A 24,721-nucleotide genomic window follows, 5' to 3' on the forward strand; every position below is an offset into this window, starting at 1 on the left:
ATTCTCTTCTCTGAATAAAAGATCTTGAGTTCTATCTAAAATATCCTAAAAGAAATTATTCAGGATCTATTTATATCACAATAATCATTATCTGAAAGCTCTCCACTTGCTTTTTGGTTTTGTATTTTAATGTGTGTGTGTGTGTGTGTGTGCGTGTGTGTGTGTGTTTAGTTCATTTAAACTGTGATACTGCAAAATGACTGTTATACTGAAGAGGAAAATGCATTTCTCACAATTGATTATTCACAACTGTTTGAAAACTTCCCTTGGTTCCCTGTCACCCACCATCAGCAGTCCTGAGCTTTACTCACAAGAAGGCCTCACACATGGAGCAGGTGTTGCCATGAACTTTCCCATCTGGGCCCTTGATGGGGTCATTCTCTCTGGTGCAGAGAAGCTGTCCATTCTTCCTTAATTTGCGGTATTCTCTGCACAATTCCTGTGAAATTGAGGAAGGAAGTTTGAGGTTTTGAATACAGGTTGGATCAGATTGGAAAAACAGCTGCAGTTTAGACTTTTTTTTCTCAAATGGGGGTCAGCAAGTGGTTTATTTTAGAATAGTTCTTAGAAGAAATGACTATCTTTAAAAGATAAAAGTTATAAACACTTGACCTAGAAATAGTCACCTTATGCACCTGTGTATATGCTCCCATATAAACAAATAGCTTCAGGGAATGTATGAGTTCCCTGAATGCCATCTATGGAGCCCAGGTCCCCATGCTCTGACTTTTGGAAAAGTTTCCTTCACCTCAAAGGAAGTTGTGTTCTCAGATTGTCTCTTATTTCTTGACTCACTTTCCTTCTTTTTCTTTTCTTCTTCTTCTGCTCGACTGAAAGAGAATGATTAAAAAAGAGATCAGTAAGGATGATAGAATGTCCAGAATGAAAGTGATCTCAAGTATCATTTACTTTTTGTAGTTAACGTTTAGTAAATTCTTACTATGTGCCTAATCTGGTGCTCATACCATGAAATCTTCTCAGCTGCATGTTGTAAAACTTCTGTTATAACCCCATGTATAGATAAGAAAACTGACAGACTGGATCACTCCCCCAAGGACACAGAACTGATAAATGTACAATTCAGATGTAAGCTCTAATTCAGAGGCAGTTTTTTAATCTTCCAGTACTCACAATTTCCAATACTCAGTATGTCTGATTACTATCTAGCTTTGCTTTAATCTGCCAATAAATACTTTACTTACATCATCCTTGAAAGCCCACATAGGTCATTCTACCCCTGAGATTCTCAAACTATTAGCAGGTTGTTCTTGGCATTGAGCTGTATCCCTTCCAGAGATTCTACTCATTGCCCTCACTTTCATCCATAGAGACAGCCTACGGTATACATTCTATGGTATAGATTTAAAAACAAAAGCTACTTGGGTATTTCAAAACCATAACTCTCTCCTTGCTAAGTATGCCATGCCTTAACAGTCCTCAAAGGACATGGTTTGTATTCATTTCCTCTAAATATGTTTTTGCTTTTCTGCTGAAGTGGTGCTCTCACAAAGGAACAGAAAGTTAATCTGGACTCACTGTTTACATTCTCTAGAATCCCTTCCATAACAACAATTGTCTAGTGAAGAGAGAGATATTGAACATATAGTCACATATATCAATTTATAGCTATACTTAGTGCTTAGTGCTATGAAGGAAACTCCCGGTCATCACGAAGGAACCACTGAGGGGTAGGGACATAGAGTAGGCTTCACCATGGCTGTTTGAGTAGACGACACACACAGGAGGGATTCTCTGTGCCAGATGTTCATCTTTCCTATTCCAAGTCGTTCTTTCAGGCCCTGTGTATGAACTACTGTACCGTTTTGCATACTGATATGTTTGCTCTGTGAATTGTTGTGTGATTTCAGATGACTTCACATCCCACTCTGTAGGGTTGAGATCCTTGTTTACATCTCGTACGCTTACACAGTGATCACTTCAACTGGTGATTGATATGCAGGAATTATTCTTTGGAGTTGGTTAGGAGTGACGTCACCATGATGGCAACATAGGTGGTTCCTAACTTCCCTCCCCCTCCCAAGAACGACTGGCCTCTATTCAAGAACATGACATGACTGACAGAACCCTATAACACAGGGGTGAAGCCGAAGCACTGACTGGACCTTAGAGACCAAGACAGATTGTGTTAAAAGGGTAAGAGAAGGAGCTACATGTGGACCTCCTTCTGTCTCTTTCAAGACAGAGCAGGAGTTATTCTTTGATAATTATGATATTGTGCAAAAATGCCACTGACAAGAAACAAAACACAACTTAAGAAGTAAAATACAACAAAGCTAACATTAAAAAAATTTAAGACCTGAAGCAGAAAGGACAAAAACTCTTCCTCGTGTTCCCAGCCACAGTGCTACTCACAAGAACACCTCACACATGGAGCAGGTGTTGCCATGCATTTTCCCATCTGGGCCCTGGATGGGGTCATTCTCTCTGGTGCAGGGGAGTCGTCCGTTCCTCACAAGCTTGCGGTATTCACTGCACAGCTCCTGCCAAGACAGAGAAAGCACATTGGGGATACTTGCTTTTATGCCTATTCGAAGTGGAAGACTGGAACATCTACAGGGATAGGAATTAATGTTCTATTTCTTTGACCCCAGGATTTTAGTTGTGTTTCTCTCACATGTAAAATTCAGTTCAGCAAACAAAACTCCTCATTTGCTAAGAGACGGGAACGAGTAAAACATAATAGGGTGTCAAAATATAATAAAAGAAGGGGACAAGTAAACTCCATTATAATCTAAACAGAATAAAATAAGTGCAAACATATTGGTACAAGAAAATCTGAAAACGCAGAGGTTGAGGCCATGAGATCCGATTGTGAAAGCCAGGGGAGATGTCACAGAAAAGGAATAATTTGAGTGAGACTGAAGAGCAAACAGAATTTTCGGGGGTAAGAATGGGATCAGGGAATATGCATACTAGATTGTTAAAATAAATTGAGAAACAAAGTTGGAAACTACATGGGCATACAGCAGAACAGGAACTTCTAAATGAAGGTAAGAAGTCAAATAAGAAGAGATAAGGAGGTTGAGGTGTACCTTGCAGTTAATGATGAGTCATTTGTGGGCTTTAAGCAGATTAATATTATTAATATTTTGAAACTTCAGTCATGTTAGGGAGGATAGTTGGATAAGGGAAAGACTAAATCACAGAGGGAGAAGCAGGAGACTCTAATCTTCTAAGCAACAGGCGATGGCGTGCCTAGGTGGCTCAGTCACTTGAGGGTCTGACTCTTGATTTTGGCTCAGGTCATGATCCCAGGGTTGTGGGATCGAATCCTGCATCAGGCTCCGTGCTGAGTGTGAAGCTAACTTGGGATTCTCTCTCTCCCTCTCTCTCTGCCCCTCCACCACTTGTGTGCTCTCTCTCAAACACACACACACACACACACACACACACACACACACACACACACACAACAATAGGCTATAATAACTTATAGAAGGCTGTGGAAACAAATATTATAACATTTCAGGGGTAAAAAATCAGGCTTTCTGTGTGCAGAATGAAGGTATTTTGATCCCAACTCAGATGTGAGATTTCAAAAGCTCACAGGTAGAAAATACACATGTCTCTGGAAAGTGGTTTACCACAGTCTGTACTGGTGAAACCAGTATTAAAACTCAGTTTTTTCAGACTTCAAATAACTTATTTTTATTGTACAGTGTTAGTCTCTGAGCCAGCAAGAATGGATCAAGCGCCCATAGTATTCATCTCAATGTCGTCTCTGGAGAAAAGAGTTAAGATTTCCTGGGACTTTTTGCTGGGCAATATTGTACCCTCTAGACTCTGAAATATGTTCAAATTATAGGGCCAAGTAGGAGTGGTTGGGTGGATTCCACTCACTGCATATGAGGGTGCTTTCCCAGATTCTCTTCTCCTTCTTGCTTCTTCTTTAGCCTTTTCATTTTCTTTAGCTTCTGCTTGGCTGAATGAGAGAGAAAACCAGAAGAATCTGTAGGACCAACTACAGGCGATTATTTGTCCACATTCTTGCATTGCTAATTTCTCCTCCCTCCTTAGGAAGAGCGATTTTGTCCTTTTTTCACTAAACCAATGAGAGGCGACAAAATAGCCTCCAGTATGGTAAGTTGCCATAACTTCTTCATAGTGCTTGCTTAACATTGAGAGAAATATAGTTGCCTTGGGGTCAGAAAAGAAATGTCATCAATGTCCACCAAGGAGGTATCAAAACAGGTACCATAGTGACAGTAAACCTGGAGGCTGACAGTGGCCTTTACAAGCACATCGATTGGTTCCCTTGTTTCACAGAGAGAAGGTGAGGCAGAGAGGGCGCTGGCTATACTCTTAGGACAGGAGGACAAGACTACAACTAAACAACTTCTCTCCTCCTAAGTCTGTAGTCCATCTATCACACTGTGCGCACCTTAGCTTTATTAATTCACCTTACATGTATTGCTGACTCACAGCTGTGTTATCGAAAAACAAAATACAGGGTGGATGGAAAAAGGCCAATAATTTTCATACACTGATAAACCAAATGAGCTTACATTTGCTTTGCACAATGGAATTGCACTGTATGTACAGTTAACTGATGGTATTTCAGCTACACATGGCTGTCAATCAAAACAACAGGCCAGAGATTTGAAATGTAAATCAACTCCTTAAACCGAGCTCAATCATATAAACTGGGAGCAGTTCCAAATTTTGAAAGCAAACTGCCAGTTCAATTCTAACCTGTTGAGAAACATCACATTATGTGCAGTAATATTTAATCTTATAAGGGTTCATGGTTGTTTCATGGGCAACAGCAACTCTAATAATCAATTTCTGCTTTAAGTGTTCACTTTGGGCCCTAACCTCTCCAGAATATGAGATGCCTGCAAACTTGTACAGCAGGTTCACACATGATGCTTCAGCAGTGGGGAGGATTTGATATTTGCACAAGCTCATGGCTGTCAGGATGTTCCAATGGTAAGAGAATGAGTGTAGGGGAAACCGTCATATTAAAGTAAGTAGTTCCCAGCTTTATGGCTAACATTCTCAATGTTAAGTGTTCAACTTATTCAACTCCTTTCCCTATTTTGAGCCACAGCTTCCCCATCTATGAAAGTGGCTAGTTCTATTAGACCATCTGTAAGGTCTCTTCTCTCTCTGGCGTTCTTTAGACACTTTGACATTCTATACTCACTAGAAGGCTTGGCACATGGAGCACAGGTTTCCATGCATTTTCCCATCTGGGCCACGAACAGGGTCATTTTCTCTGGTACAGAAAAGTATTCCATTCCTTGCCTGGTGCTGATATTCACTGCAGAGTTTCTAAACAATGAAAATGAGACACTTTAGATATAGTTCTCTATTCTGTTTATAAATTTTAGATGCTGTAAATGAAAGATATCAGAAGAAAGGGAACTGAGGATAAAAAAGAAAACTTTTAGGATTTAGGATCATCCCTAAATTTTGTGATATTTCTCTCTGTGTAGTATTCATCCACGTAAATATTCAGTAAGATATAAATGTAAATATAAGTGTGAAGTAGCTCTGTTATCACTCAAGTGGACAAAATAAGGAACTGCAGTATAAGTGATATGATGCAAGTCTGAGTTCAATTAGTGCAAGCACAAAGGGAAGAATGATTCATGGAAGTACAGAGAATAATTTCTGTCTGAGTTATATATCTTTAGGATGTGTCCAGGAAAACAATGTGGCAAAAAGGCCCCCAAGAGGAATCATGATGTGTGAACAAAGGCGGAGAGGTGTAAAAGACCGTGTTATCGTGGGATAATGTATTACTGCCAGAAATAAAGAATTGGCTGGACAAAAAGAGGAAGGTTTGGGGAGTGGTCAAAAGGAGATCTTGAAGATAAATCAAAATCAGATTACTGAACTTTAAAGGGAATTTGGACTTTACTCCTAGGAAATTGAAACATGATAAATATTTATAGGAGAGAGGAACATAAAATGAAATGTTTGTTTTAGCAAGACCACCCAGCCAGGTGTGTGGAGGAGTTGAATGACTGGAGACTGAAACTGGAGAAATTATAGAAAAAACTAAGGAAAGGAAAGGAGGGAACAATCGAGGAAGGAAGGAACGAATGAACAAACAAATGAAGGAAGGAGGGAAAGAAAGGAAGGAAGGGAAAGAAGGAAGAGAAAGAGGAAGGAAGAAACTGGAAATGAAAGATAAAAGGATGGTTTTGATTTGAGAACTAAAATTTAAGGATTGCAGGAGGGGCGCCTGGGTGGCTCAGTCAGTTAAGTGTCCGACTTCAGCTCAGGTCATGATCGCATGGTTTATGGGTTCGAGCCTCACATCAGGCTCTGTGCTGACAGCAAGCTCAGAGCCAGGATCCTGCTTCAGATTCCGTGCCTCCCTCTCTCTGACCCTCCCTTGCTCTCTCTCTCTCTCTCTCTCTCTCTCTCAGAAATAAATAAAACATTAAAAATATTGAGGACTGCAGGAAAGAAATTGGTTGAAAATGAGGCCTAGACAAAAAGATCGGAGTTACAAGAAGTCAGAAGAGGACTCATGAAGTAGGCTGTTTTATGAAACTGTGAACTGCACACTAGAGAAGGTGGGCTTAACTCACTGTAAGAAACAAGTTAAATAGGGTTTCTTCATGGAGTGAAATGGTCCAAATATCCTCTAGGATACCTTCAAATGTTAGCTTTCCAAAATGCCAGTGGGTCATGCCCATATTTCTGACACTATGAAAGCAATGTGGAAGATGAAATGAAACCCGAGGATTGAGGGAGATGTTGGCTAGAAGCATAGAGACTGGGTAGGATGCTAATGCCCTGATGGAAAGGAAATCTATTAGATATATGAGCTAAGTTGGTAGCAGGAGAAAAAAAGACAGATGCCTAGATAAGAGATGTTTAGAAAGTAGAATGTGGTATGATTTTAAAGGGAGCATACTAAAATGTTACATTGAAGACCTCCAAAATAACTACCATACACATCAGACTTTGAATTCAGATAATGCTTTGGTATTTTACCTTTATTTAGGAACTACTCTACTAATATGACTTGATTAATTTTCTCCAAATAGAGCTAAAAATTGGAATGCCTAATTATTCTTCTATATCTTGTGAACTAATTACTGTAAGTCACTTTCCAGAAGATCTACCAGTAAAGGAGGAAAAATGAATCAACATCAAAAATGCATTCTAGAGTAAAATGTAGACACACACACACACACACACACACACACACATACACACACCCCACAAAAGTCATAACTAAGTTGATCAAACTAATCATACCTCAATTTCTCTTTTAACTTTAACTTTTTCTTTAGCCTTCCTCAAGTTTTCATGTGCTTTATTTTTTTCATCTGAAAAACGCTGTTTGCTGGAGGAAAAAAAAAACAAAATAAATACATGATGCTATAAATCCTCATGTTACAAAATAGTCATTTAGGCACAGGTGGGAAAAGAGCCACATGCTCATGCGTTCTAATACAAACATTTTCCATCGTCTTAAGTTCCTAGTTGGGTTGAAATCTTCACTCTTCCCTCTCAATCCTTTTATTTTGCCTTCATATATCCACGGAGTCACCATTTTTTGTCATCTTCCTTTCTTTTAAATCCCCTTAGTTAAAATTTTACCTTCTTTGAGAAGACATCCCAGATATCAAAGTGGAAATAAGTTGTATGTCTGTCATTGTGTTTTCATACCTGAATATTCTCTTATGGGATAGTTTTCACTCTGTCTTGAAATGTGTGTGTTGGGGGTGGGTGGGTGCTTATTTGTACTCTTTAACTTTAAGCTTTTTGAGAGCAGGGATCTTCCCTTACATATTCATTGAACATTTGCCCAGTAACTATTTTTTGTCAAGTACTGGCCCAGCCCTTGGGCAAACACTACAGTAGCATACACAACAGACACATACCCTGTGTTCTGGGAATTTAGAGCCCAGTAGAAAAGACTAACAGTCAACATATAGTCATAGGAATAATTACACAATTACCAGCTGTGATGATTGTTATGAAATAAAATTAAGAGTTATAAGGATTGATTTCAATTAGAAATTTCAGGAGGTCTTAGCCAAAGAAGGATAATCTTGAAATGCAGTCCACAGAGGGGAGAGAATAGCTGGCCAAGACTAAGACAGACTTGATGGAGGACAGCATAAAGGAAAGAGTATGGAGAGATCAAGGATCTTAACGAGTGACAAGACCTTGTCTGAGACATCTTCATAAATGACATAATTTATATGTTGTGGGATTTGCCCTTCCCCAAGGTCAGATGCCCGTGATGAAAAGATAAAGTTCATCCCATTCACATATGAACTTGAAGTTTTTGTGGGCGTCAACATCTGTTCTGTCACAATGGGATTATTACTGAAGGAAAACAGTCAAAGTCTTGGTACCTGCTTTTACCCTCACTCTGTATTATGACTAGCTCATAAAAAGGCTTACAAAGGTTGTGGGAGGAAATATTAAGAAGTATTTTGTAATCCAGTCTTCTAACTGGAAAATCGAATCCATCTATACTCAGAAACAGACATACATCATGAGGATCTATTTACTAGGTGATACCATGTTTTGCAGAGGACAGAAAACTGCTCAAAAATTCTCAACAACAAAGCTGTACCTCAATGTTGTGCTTACTCACCGTGCCAATCAACCTCCACTTCACACACCCATTCACTCCAAAGAAACTGCATCTATACTCACAACATTTCAGCACACAGGGCACATTTATTGCCATGCATCCTGCCATCAGGGCCACGAACTGGGTCACTCTCCCGTGTACAATAAAGTCGTCCATTCCTCACTTGGGTTTCAAATTCCTTGCAAAAATCCTTCAAAAAGATAAGTAGTTACACTTAGCACTTTTCTACTCTTTAATGCAGAAAACGTATACCATGGATTTATAGTCACAGAATGTCAGGTGGAGATGTTGGTAAACATATAACATATTAATGAAGATTAATAAGAAATAGTCATTATGTCATGACATTACTTGGTACTTGTATCTACTATGTGGTTTATTAAAATGTAAAAGAGTCTTATAAAGAATTAGGCTGAGCATATATTTCCTAATATTAGATAGCTCTTGTTAACTTCCAAGTCCACGAAAAAAGGATTATAAAAAATAAAATATCTTTTAATGAGTCCCAACAAAGACATAACAAAATGCAGCTTCCAAGACAAAAGAAAAAAATGTTGTCAACAAGCAGAAGAGAGAATCTGTGAGACACGATGTTTAATACTATTAATATGGACCGAGTCAAAACAATCCAGTATGGTTTGCAAGGCAATAGGTGGTATCCAATGACTACGCTTACTTTCATTTGTTCTCTGGGAATCTGTGGCCTCTTTTACTGATGTTCATTTTTATGTGCTCTGCTTCCTTTATTGATGTCTCTTTCTAATATGGTAGATAGCACAAAAAGACTAAATCTAATTTTTCTTCACTCCCCACTGTACAGAGATAAAACATCAAAACTAGTATTTCTTTAGAAAACCTTAAAAGGCTCTGACTTCCTCAAATGATCCAAGAAAGGTTTGCACCCAGATTTCCCCATGTTTTGGTTCAGTGGTTTCAGGTTTTTCTCTGTTTGGAAAATCCCACTATTTGATGAAGGCTAAACTATACCTATGTCTATGTTTGTACCTACCCCAAATTATTCTAGACTTAGGGATCTTTATGTTAATAAACATGTTTTATGATGGCATATATTACTGCATAACCTACAATAAATGCTTCTCTCTTTTTCAACTGTGTGACCCTAATCTTCCCATTTCAGCCAAGAAAACATGAGCATAAAGAATGTGGTTTGAAGTCTGAAGACCAGAGCAGCTAGACTGCCTCTAACTCCCTGGGAGGTCACAGCCAAGTCCCATCACCTTCGAGACCTCAGTCTCACCACCTAGACAATGATGCTTTTGGAATAGATGCTTTTTTTTCTAAATCTAGTATTTGCAATTTTTTAAAAAAGAACTATTTCATTAGGACCCTTTAAAAAAGGATCCTAATTAACTCCCAATAAGAAAATATTTGTTTTTTGGAGGAGCAATGGGTGTGCTCCAAACTTCCTGGTTGTTAACAATCTAGGAATAAAGACGCAGAAGACAATCACTTGATAATCATAGCATGGTAACAAAATTACTGCTCAATGGTTCCCATAAAAGAAACAATGATAATTTCAGTTTATAAGTTGTGATTCATCTAAGGAGATTCTGAAGAAATACTTTTGTGAGCAAACCACTGACAAGTTAATTATGGGCAGTTATTGAGCCATCACCATAAAGCAGTCGCATTCAATACAATCATGTCCCGTGACCTCACCAAAACAATGACCCCAGCTACAGAGAAAAAGAGGGGAAAACAGCCAAGACAAGGTGAAAGACGATGGAAAAGATCTGTGTTTATGAAGTAATAAAATGCTCAATAGTATAAGATGACCCAAAGTTTTTGACTGAAGCTTAACTACCAAAAGAAGGGCTTTTCAAATCTCATTGAATATTCAACAAATTACTGACAACTCTGAATGCTCCACTGTTCTTCGCTTAAACTCTGAACACTCTAGGGTGGGAAATATGCATCACCAAATAATATTATTGAGTGGAAGTTGAGCCCATGACTACCAAAAACTGGACCTAGCACTATCCATAGGAAAATATTTGTCCATCATCCACAAAAATAAGGATACTTGTTGTGATGCCTCTCCCAATCTGATGGGGGACCCCAAAGGTGGGGCAAAAGGATTCAGTCAAGGCAGAACAAAAGAGATAAAAGTTTGCTGCATATGTTAGTGTAAGGGTGTGGGGGCAGGAGAGCAAAGGTGAGGCTGCCTGCCACGAGGCAGTGGGGACTGTTTTTAAAGGAGGAAGGTGAAAATGGGAACGTTTGGCATTTTCCTTTTTTTGTATCAGTGCCTGGTTGTAAGTAGCCCATTTGTTAGGACATGTGGATATTTTTAGGTGAGTCGCCCCAGGGGCCTCTCCGTATTCAGCCAGGGGGTTAAATTGTGGGCACTTTGGCCTTGATCAAGTTTCCATTGCTAAAGCCTATTGCCTAGAAGTAGCCTCTAAACTTGTATTAGCACGAAAAGGTACAGAATGTGGAATCACATTCCAACAAGAAAGTAAAATTGAGATCATTTATTCAACCTCCTTAATTTGGAACAAAGAAATTGAGGTCCAGAGAGAAGAGATGACTTGGTCAGTTTCACAGAGCCAGAGCCTAACAGAACTATGGCTAAAATTTAGGTGTTCTGACTTCTCAACAAAAAGTTAGTCATTGTGGGGGTCCTGGGTGGCTCAGAGGGTTGAGCGTCCGACTTCAGCTCAGGTCATGATCTCACGGTGGTTCGTGGGTTCGAGCCCCGCGTTGGACTCTGTGCTAATAGCTAGCTCAGAGCCTGGAGCCTGCTTTGGATTCTGTATCTCCCTCTCTCTCTGATCCTCCCTTGCTCACGCTGCCTCTCTCTACCTCTCCCTCAGAAATAAATAAAACATTTAAAAAATTTTTAAAAAATAGTAGTCATTTAGCAACATAACTAATGTCACTGTCATTGAAAGGACAGTTTAATAACAGTGGTGATTTAGGAAATCCAAGCTGTATGATCTACAATGCTTATTCAATTACCAAAAGAATAATTTTTGTATGCTAGGTTAAACAATTAAATCATATAATAATTTGAAAAAAACTTAAAGGTACTTTAAAAACCACAATCTCAGAGTGCCTAGGTGGCTCAGTTAGTTAAGCATCTGACACCTGATTTCGGCTCAGCTAATGATCTCACAGTTTGTGAGACTGAGCCCCACGTCGGGCTCTGCACTGACTGTGTGGAGCTTACTTGGGAATCTCTGTCTCTTTCCCGCTCTGCTCCTTCCCTTCTCATGTTCTCTCTTAAAATAAATAAATAAACTTAAAAAAAAATAAGAATAAAAACTACAATCTCAATTTTGGTGTTATTTTTGTTTAAACAGAAGCAAGACTTTTATAAACATAGGCGTCACTGAATGTAATAACCATAATGGAAAAATGAATAACTCCAATTTGTATCAGTGGGGTCATATATAAAATACACCAGTAATATACTGTTTAAAAAACTCCAGAATCATTTACAAGTTATTCCTGTCTAATTTATATTTATCTTGCATTTAAAAATTTTGCATAAAAATTTTATTTAAAAAAGCAAAATTAATCTACACTAAACAGAGAGAAGTCTGGGGGAAAATTAAGCAGAATTTAATTAGCATATATTCTGACTTCTATTTTTTCTCTCTCTTTTTCTCAAGCAAGGAGGGAAATTGCATATTTAGGTGGGAAATGCTGTTTTAAAATTGAATTTAATGTATATTCCTAATATACCAGGAATAGTGAACTTGGAGACGTTTGAAATTAAGGGCAACAATTTACTGTAAAAATTAAGGACGATGACATTATTGAAATACCTCAAAGTGTCATACCTAAGTTTGCTAATATTTTGGCCAAAAGAACCAATATGTTGATGAGTAATTTACCTTTTCAGCACTTCGTCGAATTCTGGTTTCACCTTCTTTCTTGGCATTTGCTTGAGCTTCTTTTAAGCTGTTAAGAAAGAAAACAGTTGGTCAGTTTATGGCTCAATCATATTTGCAGTGTCCCTTTACTAGACAAACTTTCATATCCTTCTCCATAAAACTGGTTAAACCGACTCACCTACAAGAGACAAGCTTTTCCCAGTCTTGAATGAGCCAGAAAATTGCCAAAGATAAGGAAGGGTGTGAAACTGACTCACTGACAGTCAATTAGAAGCTTTGTTCTGTAAAACTAGATGGGTGTGACTCCTTGATTGACAAACAGAAGATTGTCAGGAAAATTCCCTTTAATAGGCAGAACTAAGAGCTTTAATACAATGCTGTGACACGAGTGAAACCAAACTGAGCATTTGATGTATTGCCATCCACGCCCTTATGTAAACCTTTTCTATACCTTGTGAAGTATTTGTTTGCCTTCAGGTAAAAGCACCTCTGTTAAAAAAAAAAAAAAAGCGACATTGAACTAAACTTCTAAGTCCTCTCACATCTATTACCTACTTGCAGTCTTACCCTGGAGACCGGCATTATTAGTTCCACAGAGGAAGACACCAAGAGTTGGGAGGTCAAATTCTCTTTTTTAGCTACTGCATGAAAAGAAACAGAAAGCCACAGAACTGGGGCAGGTTGCAACACTAAAAGCACATGCCTCCTAGATAAGAAAGTGGAAATTAGGCTTATTTCCTGTCTGGAAACCAGTTATAATCACTGCTTTGTAAACCTGATAGGACGTGTCCTTGAATTCTATAACAGCACACTGTAATTTTCAAAGGCAGGTGTGAAGTTTATTTATCTGTTAAATCTCTTCCTGCCTTGATTGTAAAGATCTACTGAGGTAAGTGGAGCATTTTAAAGCTTGCTGACATATAGAGAGTCTATACCTTGTTTAACAGCCAGAATGTTAGAAACTCATTGGATGTTCTTCATGTCACAGCCTCAGTCCTCACAGCAATGTCAGACACTCAGAGAAAGATAACCTGATTCTTCCCTTTCATAAAGTTCCACCTTTCATATTAATAACGGGTTCGGTCACATGACGTTGTTATCATTATATTTTAAACTAGACTGTTACTTTTAGTAAGAGTCTCTATGCATATTCAAATGAAACAATGGATGTCAAAGGACTGACCTAGAGTATTCCATATGAAACTGCTTTCTAAATTTTAAAATACTGTGCCTTATAAAACACTGTGCATTGTCCTGTAGTTATAATTAAGCAAATGAAGAGTACTGAATATAATAACTAACACATTCATCTCCACTTCTTTGAAGAAACTCTCATAGATGATATAAATTAAAAAGAAAAGAAGCCACTCTGAGAGCAAGGACTATTTCACCTTATGAAGACAAAGAATTGTATGCTCCATGCAAAGGGCTGTATCTCTCTGTGAGTGGGTCTCAGTATAGCAACCAAATGCATCCTCATCAAGTTCACCCACGTGGCTTGCTTGGGGATGATGATACTTACAAAAGCTCAGCACACATCGCACACTTATTTCCATGTGTTTTTCCATCAGGGCCAAGGACTGGATCATTCTCCCTTGTGCATCCAAGTCGCCCATCCTTCACATAAGGCCGAAAAGCACTACATACATCCTGAAGAACAGGGAAAGGAATGTGAATTTCACCATACTGATTGTAAAGCCTTTCACATTGCTTTCAGAATTTTTATAATTCTCAGTGCTTCTCTGCCCAATGCACAGTAACCACCTGGAGCAGTACCAGAGACCTAGAGGTAGTTCAGTAAGTACTGTATTAATCATGTGGTTAAGCATGGTGCCCATTTACCTATTCATTTATTATTAAACTCAAATACCCTAGTATGTGCTACGGGAGGACAGTCCTTGCACTCAACTTGCTCATATCTACTGGGGGACACAAAAAGACACTTAATGTGCTGGGTGCCTGGATGGCTCAGGTGGTTAAGCGTCTGACTTCAGCTCAGGTCATATCTCATCAATTCATGAGTCTGAGCCCCTGTGTTGTCAATGTGAAGCCTGCTTCGGATTCTCTCTCCCTCTCTCTGCCCCTCCCCAACTTGTGCTTTCTCTCTCTCCAAAATAAATAAATAAACTTTTAAAAAAATACATGATGTGCTAAATGTCCTGATAGGTATTCTAGGAGCATAGAAAGGGCACCAAACCTTGACTTAGGCAAAACATTCAGGTAGAAAAAGTCAAATGTGACATGTCTGAGATATTTCTTTCTTCTATCATCACAAGAGCACAGAATTTTAGCACAGACAAAAGCTATTTAATACAAATCTCACTTTTAGATATGGAAACACTGGTACAGTGTGGGTAAGTAATTTGTCCAAGATCGCCTGACAGTGACAGTGCTAGGGTTTCAATTCAGATTTAATGACTGATGTGTAGTGCCATTTCTACTACAAATGTAGTTTCCTTTTGATTGACTGACTGACTGAATGATTTCTTTCTCTTTTTCACAGAAAACAGAAAGAAAGCTGAAAGGTCTAACTATCAAATTAGCCCGCTCCAGTTTCAGGAACTCTCACTTGCTTTTCATCTTAACAAGCCGTGTTTAAACGGGCAGGAATTGTTTCCTTCCTAACACCCCACCCAAGAAGGAAGAAGAGAGCATCGTCTTTCTCTCTGAAGTCAGCCTCCCAAGGTTTCCCACCATTTTGACACTTGTCCTCACCTGCTCTGGATTACTGGTCTCACATTCCCCTTTGCTTTTTATGCCAACTTGGGACCTGCTTTTGCTGGAAATGAAAGTTAGTAGACACAGAAGTTTAGCATCACAGAACATCTTACCATTGAAAAATAACTTATTGTCATTGTATTATAATTCTCTTTATCCTTGAAAACAGATGTCACACTATATTCTCTTCTTCACTTACTCTTTCTAATGAGAGCTTGTGTTTATAACTTGGAGTCAAAGAAATAGAACCGTAGGAGGAGTCATAAGATTCAGACCTGAAAATATGATTTCCAGAATTTTCCTTCCTGTGTCTATAGGGGATCCATATCAGAAGAGAGGGGAAAAGCACACCTTGTAACTAGATATGCCCTCAAAAACTATGCTGCCATCAATGATGTTTTTTTTAAAATATATGAATTCAAGCTTATGGGATGTAACTCGCTACTGTACTATTCTTTTGTTTATGCTAATACTTTAATGGTCATGGAAAGTACCTAAAGTCCTAAGAATTTTATTCAGTCTAATAGCCCCTGAAGGCATATCTGGAAACAGAACCACAGATGTAAAATACACTTTCTCCTTCATAAGAAGATAAAAACGACTATATTGGTATAACAATTAAAAAAACAATATGAAGAGAACAATGAAGCCATTAAAAGCAGTAAGAAAAAAGCTACATCAAAAGATACCATTCGAGGGAAAGAAAAAGAATTGAATCCCAATGTTACTGCAGTCTCCCAGTAGATGGAGCTAAGACAGAAACATAATGAGCAGGATGGCTCTCACTGTGTAATAAAAGGAATATACCAGAAATCAGGGGACAGAAATGTACTCCTAAAACAGAGAGTTAAAGAATCTATCACAAGATCCCCCACATAAAGCACAGTAGTAATTAAACGTTCAGTGCGCTCCTAAAAGTGTTAGAAGATACGTGCCTAACAAAGCCTGTCTGTTCTCACCATGTCTGTCTGTGTTCCCCGTGTATGTGTTGGCCACTGGTGAGAGTTGAAGGCATAATTTCAGAGCGCATCTCTGAAAATGCAGTAATGTGAGGGACCAGAGTGATTCCATTCAGTTGTGTTTTGGTAAAGATACTTATTACAAGGAAAGATAAAGCTTGCAGAACCTTGAAGACTGAATATTTACCATACCCTTTACTGGCCCCAAGCACTGATTGCTATCATTTTTGCAAAAAACTGAAGAGTAGACAATTCAAGGTTGAGGCCAGAAGCCAGAACCTAAAAAGCAGGTATGCCATCTTGTTGACTGAAGACAATTGATAACCAAACATTAGCACTGAGGGGGGAGAAAGATCCAAAGAGGGACAACATATTGGACAGTGAGATGCGTTAGCTATGTGACAAAGGTTGAATAAATGGAAAGAAGTTCAATATTAAAAGTTCCAATTAATCTACTCTAGTATTATAAATTACTGAGCACTTAATAAAAAAATACTTTGACGATTAAATAATTCTCTGTGAAAAAAGATATACTCCTAGACAAATAGAAATAGATAGGTGTCTGTATATATATGTATGTGTGTATGTGCATATACACACATGTGTACTTACATATGCATGTATGTAAATGTATAATTTAGATATATCAGATGTCTACTTCATAGAGACACTGTTAACTATTTGATAAACTGTATACAAAAGTGCTTTGTAAAATATAAAGTGTGACATGACATATTTTTTCCTTAAAGATATAGTAAAAGGAGGGGCGCCTGGGTGGCTTAGTTGGTTAAACATCCGACTTTGGCTCAGGTCATAATCTCACAGTTTGCGGATTCAAGTCCTGCATCTTGCTCTGTGCGAACAGCTCAGAGCCTGGAGCCTGTTTCGGATTCTGTGTGTGTGTGTCTCTCTCTGCCCCTACCCCACTCATGCTCGGTCTTTCTCTGTTTCTCAAAAATTAATAAACATTAAATTTTTTTTAAGTCTTTATTTTATTTTGAGAGACAAAAAGCAAGTGGGGTGGGGACAGAGAGAGAGGGGGACACAGAATCTGAAGCAGGCTCCAGGCTCTGAGCTGTCAGCACAGAGCCTGATGCAGGGCTCGAACCTACAGACTGTGAGATCATGACCTGAACCGAAGCTGGACGCTTAACCGACTGAGCCACCCAGGCACCCGTAAAAATATTTTTTAAAAAATAAAGAATACAGTAAAAGGAGTGGTCCTAATAATTTATGGATGGCTAACTCCCATGAAATGAATTGATTTTAAAGACTCTAAGAAAAGAATGTGTCCTGTAATTATACAGAGAGCATGCATTAGGGAGAAAGCCTGCTGCAGATACTCACGCGTTCTCAGCACACAGCATACATTTGTTGCTGTATGTTTTCCCATCAGTGCCACAAACAGCTACATATTCCCGAGTACAGATAAAATCCCCACTTTTTTCTTCTTTCATGAAATCATCGCAATTCAACTGCAAGAGACATTATCAAGGAACATCAAAATACAAGAGATAAAATATTCCTTAGGTACATATAAGAGAATATTTTAAACCCACAACAATATAACTCTACTGGAGAACAAAACAGGTTGAGGAGACTACAGTACACCAAAAAAGTCATGGATGATAAATCATGGTCCAAGAACAGAGATACAATTAGATTTCAGGAGAAAGAATTTCTGTTATTTCAGTAGGTCAAGTCGCCTCTCTGAAATTTAGTATACTGCTTACCTGTCAAATCCCACCTGTCTTCTCTACAGAGTGGTAATGAGGCTCAGTAGGTAATGGATATGAAAACTCTCTGTAAACTATAAGCTACAATAAAGTTTTTATTATTATAGATTAGGGTAGTGATCAGGAGCCAGATCGCTGGGTTCTTAATTCTAACTCTGCCACATACTGGGTGTGTGATTTGGGAGTTACTTAACCCCTCTGGGGTTTAGTGTTCTTACTTGCAAAATGTATACAATATTACTTAACCTCTCAGGATTACAAAGAAGTTTCCATATATGAATATGTGCACTGAGCTTAGAGTAGTGCGTGGCATATTGTTACCACTGACTGTTGTTGTTTTGTTATTTTAAACATTTTCCCTAGAGACAATCAGGCCAATAAGACTAAGATATTTGAGCATTGGAAGAAATGCCCACAGGTCAGCTCCAGTAATATGACCTGTATTTAGGGACATACCTATGCGGGAGGAAAGCAAATGCTTGAGGTGATACCTGGAGACCGGCGTTTGAATCTCAGACCTGGCACCCACTCACTTCACCTCTTTGAACCTCACTTTCCTCCTTGCCTGACAAATGGAAATTCACACCCTATGTATATTATAGATTTGTGCCGAGGATGAAGTGAATATTTGAGAAACTTTATTTGGTAACACTATTGTGACGTGAGCTAATTAAAGATCTCAAGTTAACTTGCATTTAATTTCTATCTAAAAGTAAATAATAACACAGGGTTTTTTATATGATCACATGGGAAAATAAATTTTTGATGTTACTATCATAAGAAAAATATTTAAAATATAAATGTGGAAAACTTAGAATACATAGACCTGTGACCTAGTATGTCACACAATAGAAAGAATAAAAGTACAATGGACGCAATTATATAAATGAATTTGTGAACCAAAAGGTGACAATGAGGACTCCATAAAGACAATAAAAATGGGAAAAGAATGTAGAATAGTAAAGAAAAGCTATGGAACATACCCGACTGTTCATGTCATATGTTTAGGAAGAAGTAAAAATAGAGTGAAAACAAGGTAAGTCATGGCTATCTGTGTTATTTCACTTGTTCAGTTGTTCATTTGTTCTTTAAAATCCATTACACATTTACTAGGCTCTGGGCTTCTACTAGACTAATATACCACCACAGCAAAATGAAAGAAAGAAAGAAAGAAAGAAAGAGAGAAAGAAAGAAAGAAAGAAAGAAAAGAAGAAATGGAATACATGCTCTAAGGAATTTACATTCTGATGAGAAGACAAAGACCACGAATATGATCATTTTAAATTATAATAAATGCTATGAAAAATAAATTGAACAATACCTAGAATGGTGGCTGGTTTAAAGACAATGTCAAGAATGGTCTCTCTGTAAAGGTAACAGTTGAGGTAAGACGGAATTAATGAAGAGGAGCCAGCCACTAAAGATCTGAGGGAAGAATATTCCAGGCACAGAAAAAATACAATTGCAAAGGATTTGTGAGAGGAACTAGATTGTCCTGTTTAAGGGGCACAAAGAAGTGTGGCTGAAGTAGAGGGCAAAAGCAGGAGAGCTGCCGGTTTTCTCTCTAAGGTCATATCTGGACAAACGACAGAAGCATGGGTGATAGGGACTGACTTTATTAACTTGGGACAATCACTGCGATTCCCCTTGACCAGCAAAAGCAACAGCAGCATACCAGGTCACACGTGTTGGCAGGGTGATGACGGGGCAGATCAAAAGCCCAGCTGTGCGGTGAGGAGAACAGGTGCACCTCATCTCTACTCCACCTCCCCCTCCAAACTCCAAGGGCTGGTAGATCACAACCTACGGAGAACACCTCTTCCTAATGCGCACAGATGGATTGCTAACCGGAGTGGGAACAAACTGGAGGAGCAACACTGGTTCCAGAACATTCTGATCTAGGCTTCATCCCTTTTCTTATCCTTACACTCAACAGGAAAGGCAGAAACTGAAGCGTGGCCTTGAATGCCATCTCACTCACTCTAGCAGAAAAAATAACTAAAGCTATTATGGAATCTGAGAGTAAATATATTTGTATATGTGAGGAGCAAAACAATATGAAAGAAATATGGTAATGTGAGCAATACTCAGTTGAAGCAGAATTAGTGGAATGCATAGAAAAATAATTTATCAAGTATAAGTATATTTTAGAGAGGTAAGAGAAAATATTTATAACATAAAATAAGAAAAAAGTTATAAGGAAAAAACTGGAAGTTTTAGATATGGAAATATGTAAATAGCAATAAATAAAACAATATAAAGAATAAAAGAAGGATAGGTACAAATACCTAATGAATTTGTGGACCAGACAGTCAGAAAGTGAAACTCTCATAAAAGACAATGATAAAGGAAAACAAATTTAAAACAGAAAATTTAAAGAACATGGAGAATAGAATTAGAAGTCCCCAAAAGAAGGCAAACATATATAGAAAAAAATATTTGAAGAAATAAGGAACATTTTTAGAATTAATGAAAACTGAAAAAACAAGAGAAAGAGAAATAGCATCTGGTCAATAACAAATTGGGGAGGTTTAGGGAATTTTAAGCAAACGAGACTAGCCTAACATATGTTAGGGGAGAAAATACAGATATTGACAAAAAACAAGGATGTTCGCAATAGTGATTAAAATAATTATAAATATGGATATTTGGTTGTGGGTGGTCATAATAAGAACAAAAATAGATATGAGACCTTCAACTCATCATCACAGAAAAGCTGGAAAGAAGAAAATAATTTTAAAATATGTTTTTATTAAAGTCTGATAACTAAAAATATGAAACATTTGGAGAACCAAGTCCTAGTAAAACAGAAATAACAAACTGTAAATGGGCTAAACACACAAATTAAAATACAATTTGTGATTGGATTTTAAAAATCAGGATCACATCAGGTATGGATGGTAAGAGAATAGTTAAAATTAAAAAGCACACAGATATTAAAACAATAGGATAAGAAAAGATACAAGGTAAAAATGAATAAGAAGAGGGCAGATGCAGTAATATTAATCCTAAAAATGTAGAATTCATTCAAAAATGCATCACAAGTGACAAAGAAGGACACTATATAAAGTAAAAGGAAAAACAGAACATGAAGATGTAGTAATCATTGAGGATTCATTCAGTTAATTATACAGGCTTTAACTATATCAGACTACAACCATCAGAATGTGATAGAATTAGATAAACGAGGGGGCGCCTGAGTGGCTCAGTCAGTTGAACATTCCGACTCTTGATTTTGGCCCAGGTCATGTCACAGTTCATGAGATCGCGCCTTGCATTGGGCTCTAGGCTGACAGCATGGAGCCTGCTTGGGATTTTCTCCCTCCCTCTCTCTCCATCTCGTCTCTCTCTTTCTCTCTTTGTCTCTTTCTCTCTCTCAAAAATAAATAAACTTAAAGACTTAGATAGGGGTGCCTGGGTGGCTCAGTCAGTTAAATGACTTCAGCTCAGGTCATGATCTCATTGTTAATGGGTTCAAGCCCTGCTTTGACTCTGGGCTGACAGCTGGGAACTTGGAGCCTGCTGCGTATTCTGTGTCTCCCTCTCTTTCTGCCCCTCCCTGTCCACTCTCTGTCAGTCTCTCTCAAAATTAAATAAATACTTTTAAAAATAAAAAAAAATGAATTAGATAAATCAGTAGCTGGAGTTACGGATTTAAGCATGCACTCCTCAGAAACTGATAGACCAAGAGTAAAAAGTTAAGATGCTTAAGCCATTAGATTTTGATAGAAAACTACATCTATGACACAGCAAGTAAACATTTTTTCTCAAGCCATAAGAAACATTTATAAAAGTGTAGTATTTATTAGGTCACTAAGAAAGTCTTAGGAAATTCCGAAGGATCAATGTCATATGGTCTATGTTCTCTGACCAAAATTTGATAAAATCAAAGTTAATTTAAAATAGGTTAAGTGCCACATATTTGAAAATCAAATAATGTAATACTAAATAACTTAGCAAGGGAGGAAAATTTAAGGAATCTCTGGCAAAGAATGACAAACGGAAACACTTGAAGTACAAATCTTGAGATAGGTAATCATTAATATCTTTAAATACCTTTGTCATAAAATTTTAAAAGTTAAAAATTTTAAAACTAGGTATTCCTAGTAGCAATCCATTATAGAATGTGCAGGAGAGCAAGCATATAGAAACAAAAATGAGTGACACAAATAATATAAACAATAGAGAAGATTAACAAAAGAGCTGATATGATAGATTTCTAGTACAACTGACAAGAAAAAGAGAAGATGGAAATAAAAAATACAAGCAATAATCATTGAAAATAACTGTGCAAATGTTGAGATATACATATAATAAAAGCAAATTAGGAGTGTCCATATGCTAAAACATCTGAAAACCAAAATGGAGATATGGCTAAAAGAAAAGTGTAAAACACCCTCCATTGTTTAATTAAAAAAGTTGAACAGACCAGTAAGCATTAATCTAACTGATATACTGGTCTGAGATATTCCCTCCCCAAAATGCCACAGTCCTAATAGCCTTAAAATCCATTTTTCAAAGTTTTAAGTTAAAAGGAAAACTAATACTGAATAATAATAATTTATAAGTTATTCCAAAAATTGAGAAAGTATGTAAACTGAAAACCAATTATAGACAGTTTTACTTAGGTTTTACTTAACACAAAATTCATGAATTTTAAGTGTATAATTCAATGATTTGGGGGTTAATTTATGGAGTTTTATAACCATCACCATAACTCAGTTTTAGAATATGTCTGTCACCCCAAGAGTTTCTTTCCCTTGTGACCATTTACAATTAATCCTCATTCCCAGCTCTAACCTAGGCAACCACAGACTTTTCTGACTATAAATTTACCTTTTCTGTATATTTCGTATAAATGGAATAGTAAATATCCAATTGTTTGATTTTAGCTTTCACTTTGCCTAATGTGAAAGTCATAACAATATCAGTAGTACTTTCTTTTTGTTTCAGAATAATATTTCATTCTATAAATGTAGTTCATTTTCTTTATCCATCACCAGTGGACTTTCAGACTCTTAGATCATTTCTAGTTTGGGATCATTAAAAAGAATGCTGTTATGAATATCCACATGCATGGCTTTGTATGGACATATGTTTCCACATCAGTGGGGTGGAAAGAGAGAGTGTGTTTTATCTTGAAGGAGTGTGGGATTTTGTTAAATGCCTTTTCTGCATCTATTGAAATAATCATGTAGTTTTGTCCTTTATCAATGTGGTGTAGTAGATTTTCTGTTGTTAAACCAATCTTGCATTCCTAGAATAATTCCCACTTGGTCATGGTTTTATCCTTTTTATGTTGTGTATTCTGTTTACTAATATTTTGTTAGAAATTTTTCCATGTATGTTTATAAGTAATATTTGCCAGTGGTTTTCTGTAGTTGGGTTATCTTCCTTTGTTTTTTTATAACTTAAAAAAAGTTTATTATTTATTTTTGAGAGAGAGAGACAGAAAGAGCATGAACAGAAGATGGGCAGAGAGAGAGGAAGACAGACTCTGAAGCAGGCTCCAGGCTCTGAGCTGTCAGCACAGAATCTGATGCAGGGCTCGAACCCATAAACTGAGATAATTATCTGAGCTAAAGATGGACGCTTAACCAATTGAGCCACCCAGGTGCCCCGCTTCCTTTGGATTTTGTATCAAAATAATACTGGCTGTTACTTCTTCTATTTCCCGAATGAGTCTATAAAACATTGGTATTATTTCTTCTTTCAGTATTTGGTGGGGATCAACAATAAAGTCTGAACTTTTCTTTGATTAAATCATGATTTCAATTTTTTTTTTTTTTGCCTGCTATACATCTATTATGATTTCCTAATTTTTGGGTCAGTTTTTACTAATTCATTTATTTCTAGGATTTTTTCCATTTCATGTCAGTTGTCTACTTTTTTTGTGGCACTAATTTGTTCATAATACTCTACTATAATCCTTATAATTTCTCCAGGCCATATATTGATATCTCATATTGCATTCCTGATTTTGGTAAGTATTGTCTTCTCTCTCTCTCTCTGTCTCTCTCTAAGGTCAATTTATTTAAAGGTTTGTCAGCTTTGTTAATCTTCTCAAGGAACCAATATTTTGCTTATTAACTTTTTTTATTGTTTTAATAAAGTTTTGTATTTTATCGATTTGTGCTCTAATCTTTATCATGTCCTTCCTTCTGCTTGGTTGAGGTTTAGTTTGCTCTTCTTTTTCCTTTTTTTTTTTTAAATTATTTTCTTTTGTTTTAATGTTTGTTTATTTTTGAGAGAGAGAGAGAGAGAGAGAGAGAGAGAGTGAGTGAGCAAGCATGAACAGGGGAGGGGCAGAGAGAGAGAGAGAGGCACAGAAACCAATGCAGGCTCTAGGCTCTGAGCTGTCAGCACAGAGCCCAACGCAGGGCTCGAACTCACAAACCATGAGATCATGACCTGAGCTGAAGTCTGGGGCTTAACAGACTGAGCCACCCAGGTACCCCTGCTCTTCTTTTTCTAAGTTGCCTCATGTGGAGGTTAAGAGTATTAACTTGTGAACTTTCTTCTGATTTATGCATTTAAAGCTCTATGTGATGCTTTAGCTAAACACATAAGTTTCAAAATACTATGTTTTTAAAAATTTTATTCAATTCAAATTGTGTTCTAATTTCTCTGAAGATTGTTTCTTTTATCCATCAATTTTTTAGAAGTATGCTGCTTTAATATGCAAATATTTGGGGATTTCCATTATTTCTTTCTCTTGTTGGCTTTGTAATAAATTCTATTTTTCAGAAAATATACTTTGTATGGTTTTAATTCTTTTAAATTTATTGAGATGGGGCACCTAGGTGGGGCACCTAGTCGGTTGAACACCCAACTCTTTTTTTTTTTTAA

At 37.3% G+C, this 24,721-nt stretch overlaps 1 protein-coding gene across 1 annotated transcript in view; it reads right to left on the bottom strand.

Moving 5' to 3' along the window:
• Positions 1-24,721, bottom strand: part of SPINK5 (serine peptidase inhibitor Kazal type 5) — a 271,657-nt gene that overhangs the window by 35,672 nt on the left and 211,264 nt on the right. Inside the window, exons 8-18 of the mRNA XM_039244507.1 lie at positions 17,484-17,611; positions 15,175-15,238; positions 13,982-14,109; positions 12,460-12,526; positions 8,659-8,786; positions 7,243-7,330; positions 5,168-5,295; positions 3,862-3,943; positions 2,374-2,501; positions 749-830; positions 312-439 (exon numbers count right to left, since the gene is read on the bottom strand). Of these exons, the coding sequence (XP_039100438.1) occupies positions 312-439; positions 749-830; positions 2,374-2,501; positions 3,862-3,943; positions 5,168-5,295; positions 7,243-7,330; positions 8,659-8,786; positions 12,460-12,526; positions 13,982-14,109; positions 15,175-15,238; positions 17,484-17,611 (1,151 nt within the window). The remainder of the gene's footprint in view (positions 1-311; positions 440-748; positions 831-2,373; positions 2,502-3,861; positions 3,944-5,167; positions 5,296-7,242; positions 7,331-8,658; positions 8,787-12,459; positions 12,527-13,981; positions 14,110-15,174; positions 15,239-17,483; positions 17,612-24,721) is intronic.

Source organism: Hyaena hyaena, unplaced genomic scaffold, assembly GCF_003009895.1.
Source record: "Hyaena hyaena isolate Hyena2069 unplaced genomic scaffold, ASM300989v1 scaffold_241, whole genome shotgun sequence".
NCBI lineage: Eukaryota > Metazoa > Chordata > Mammalia > Carnivora > Hyaenidae > Hyaena > Hyaena hyaena.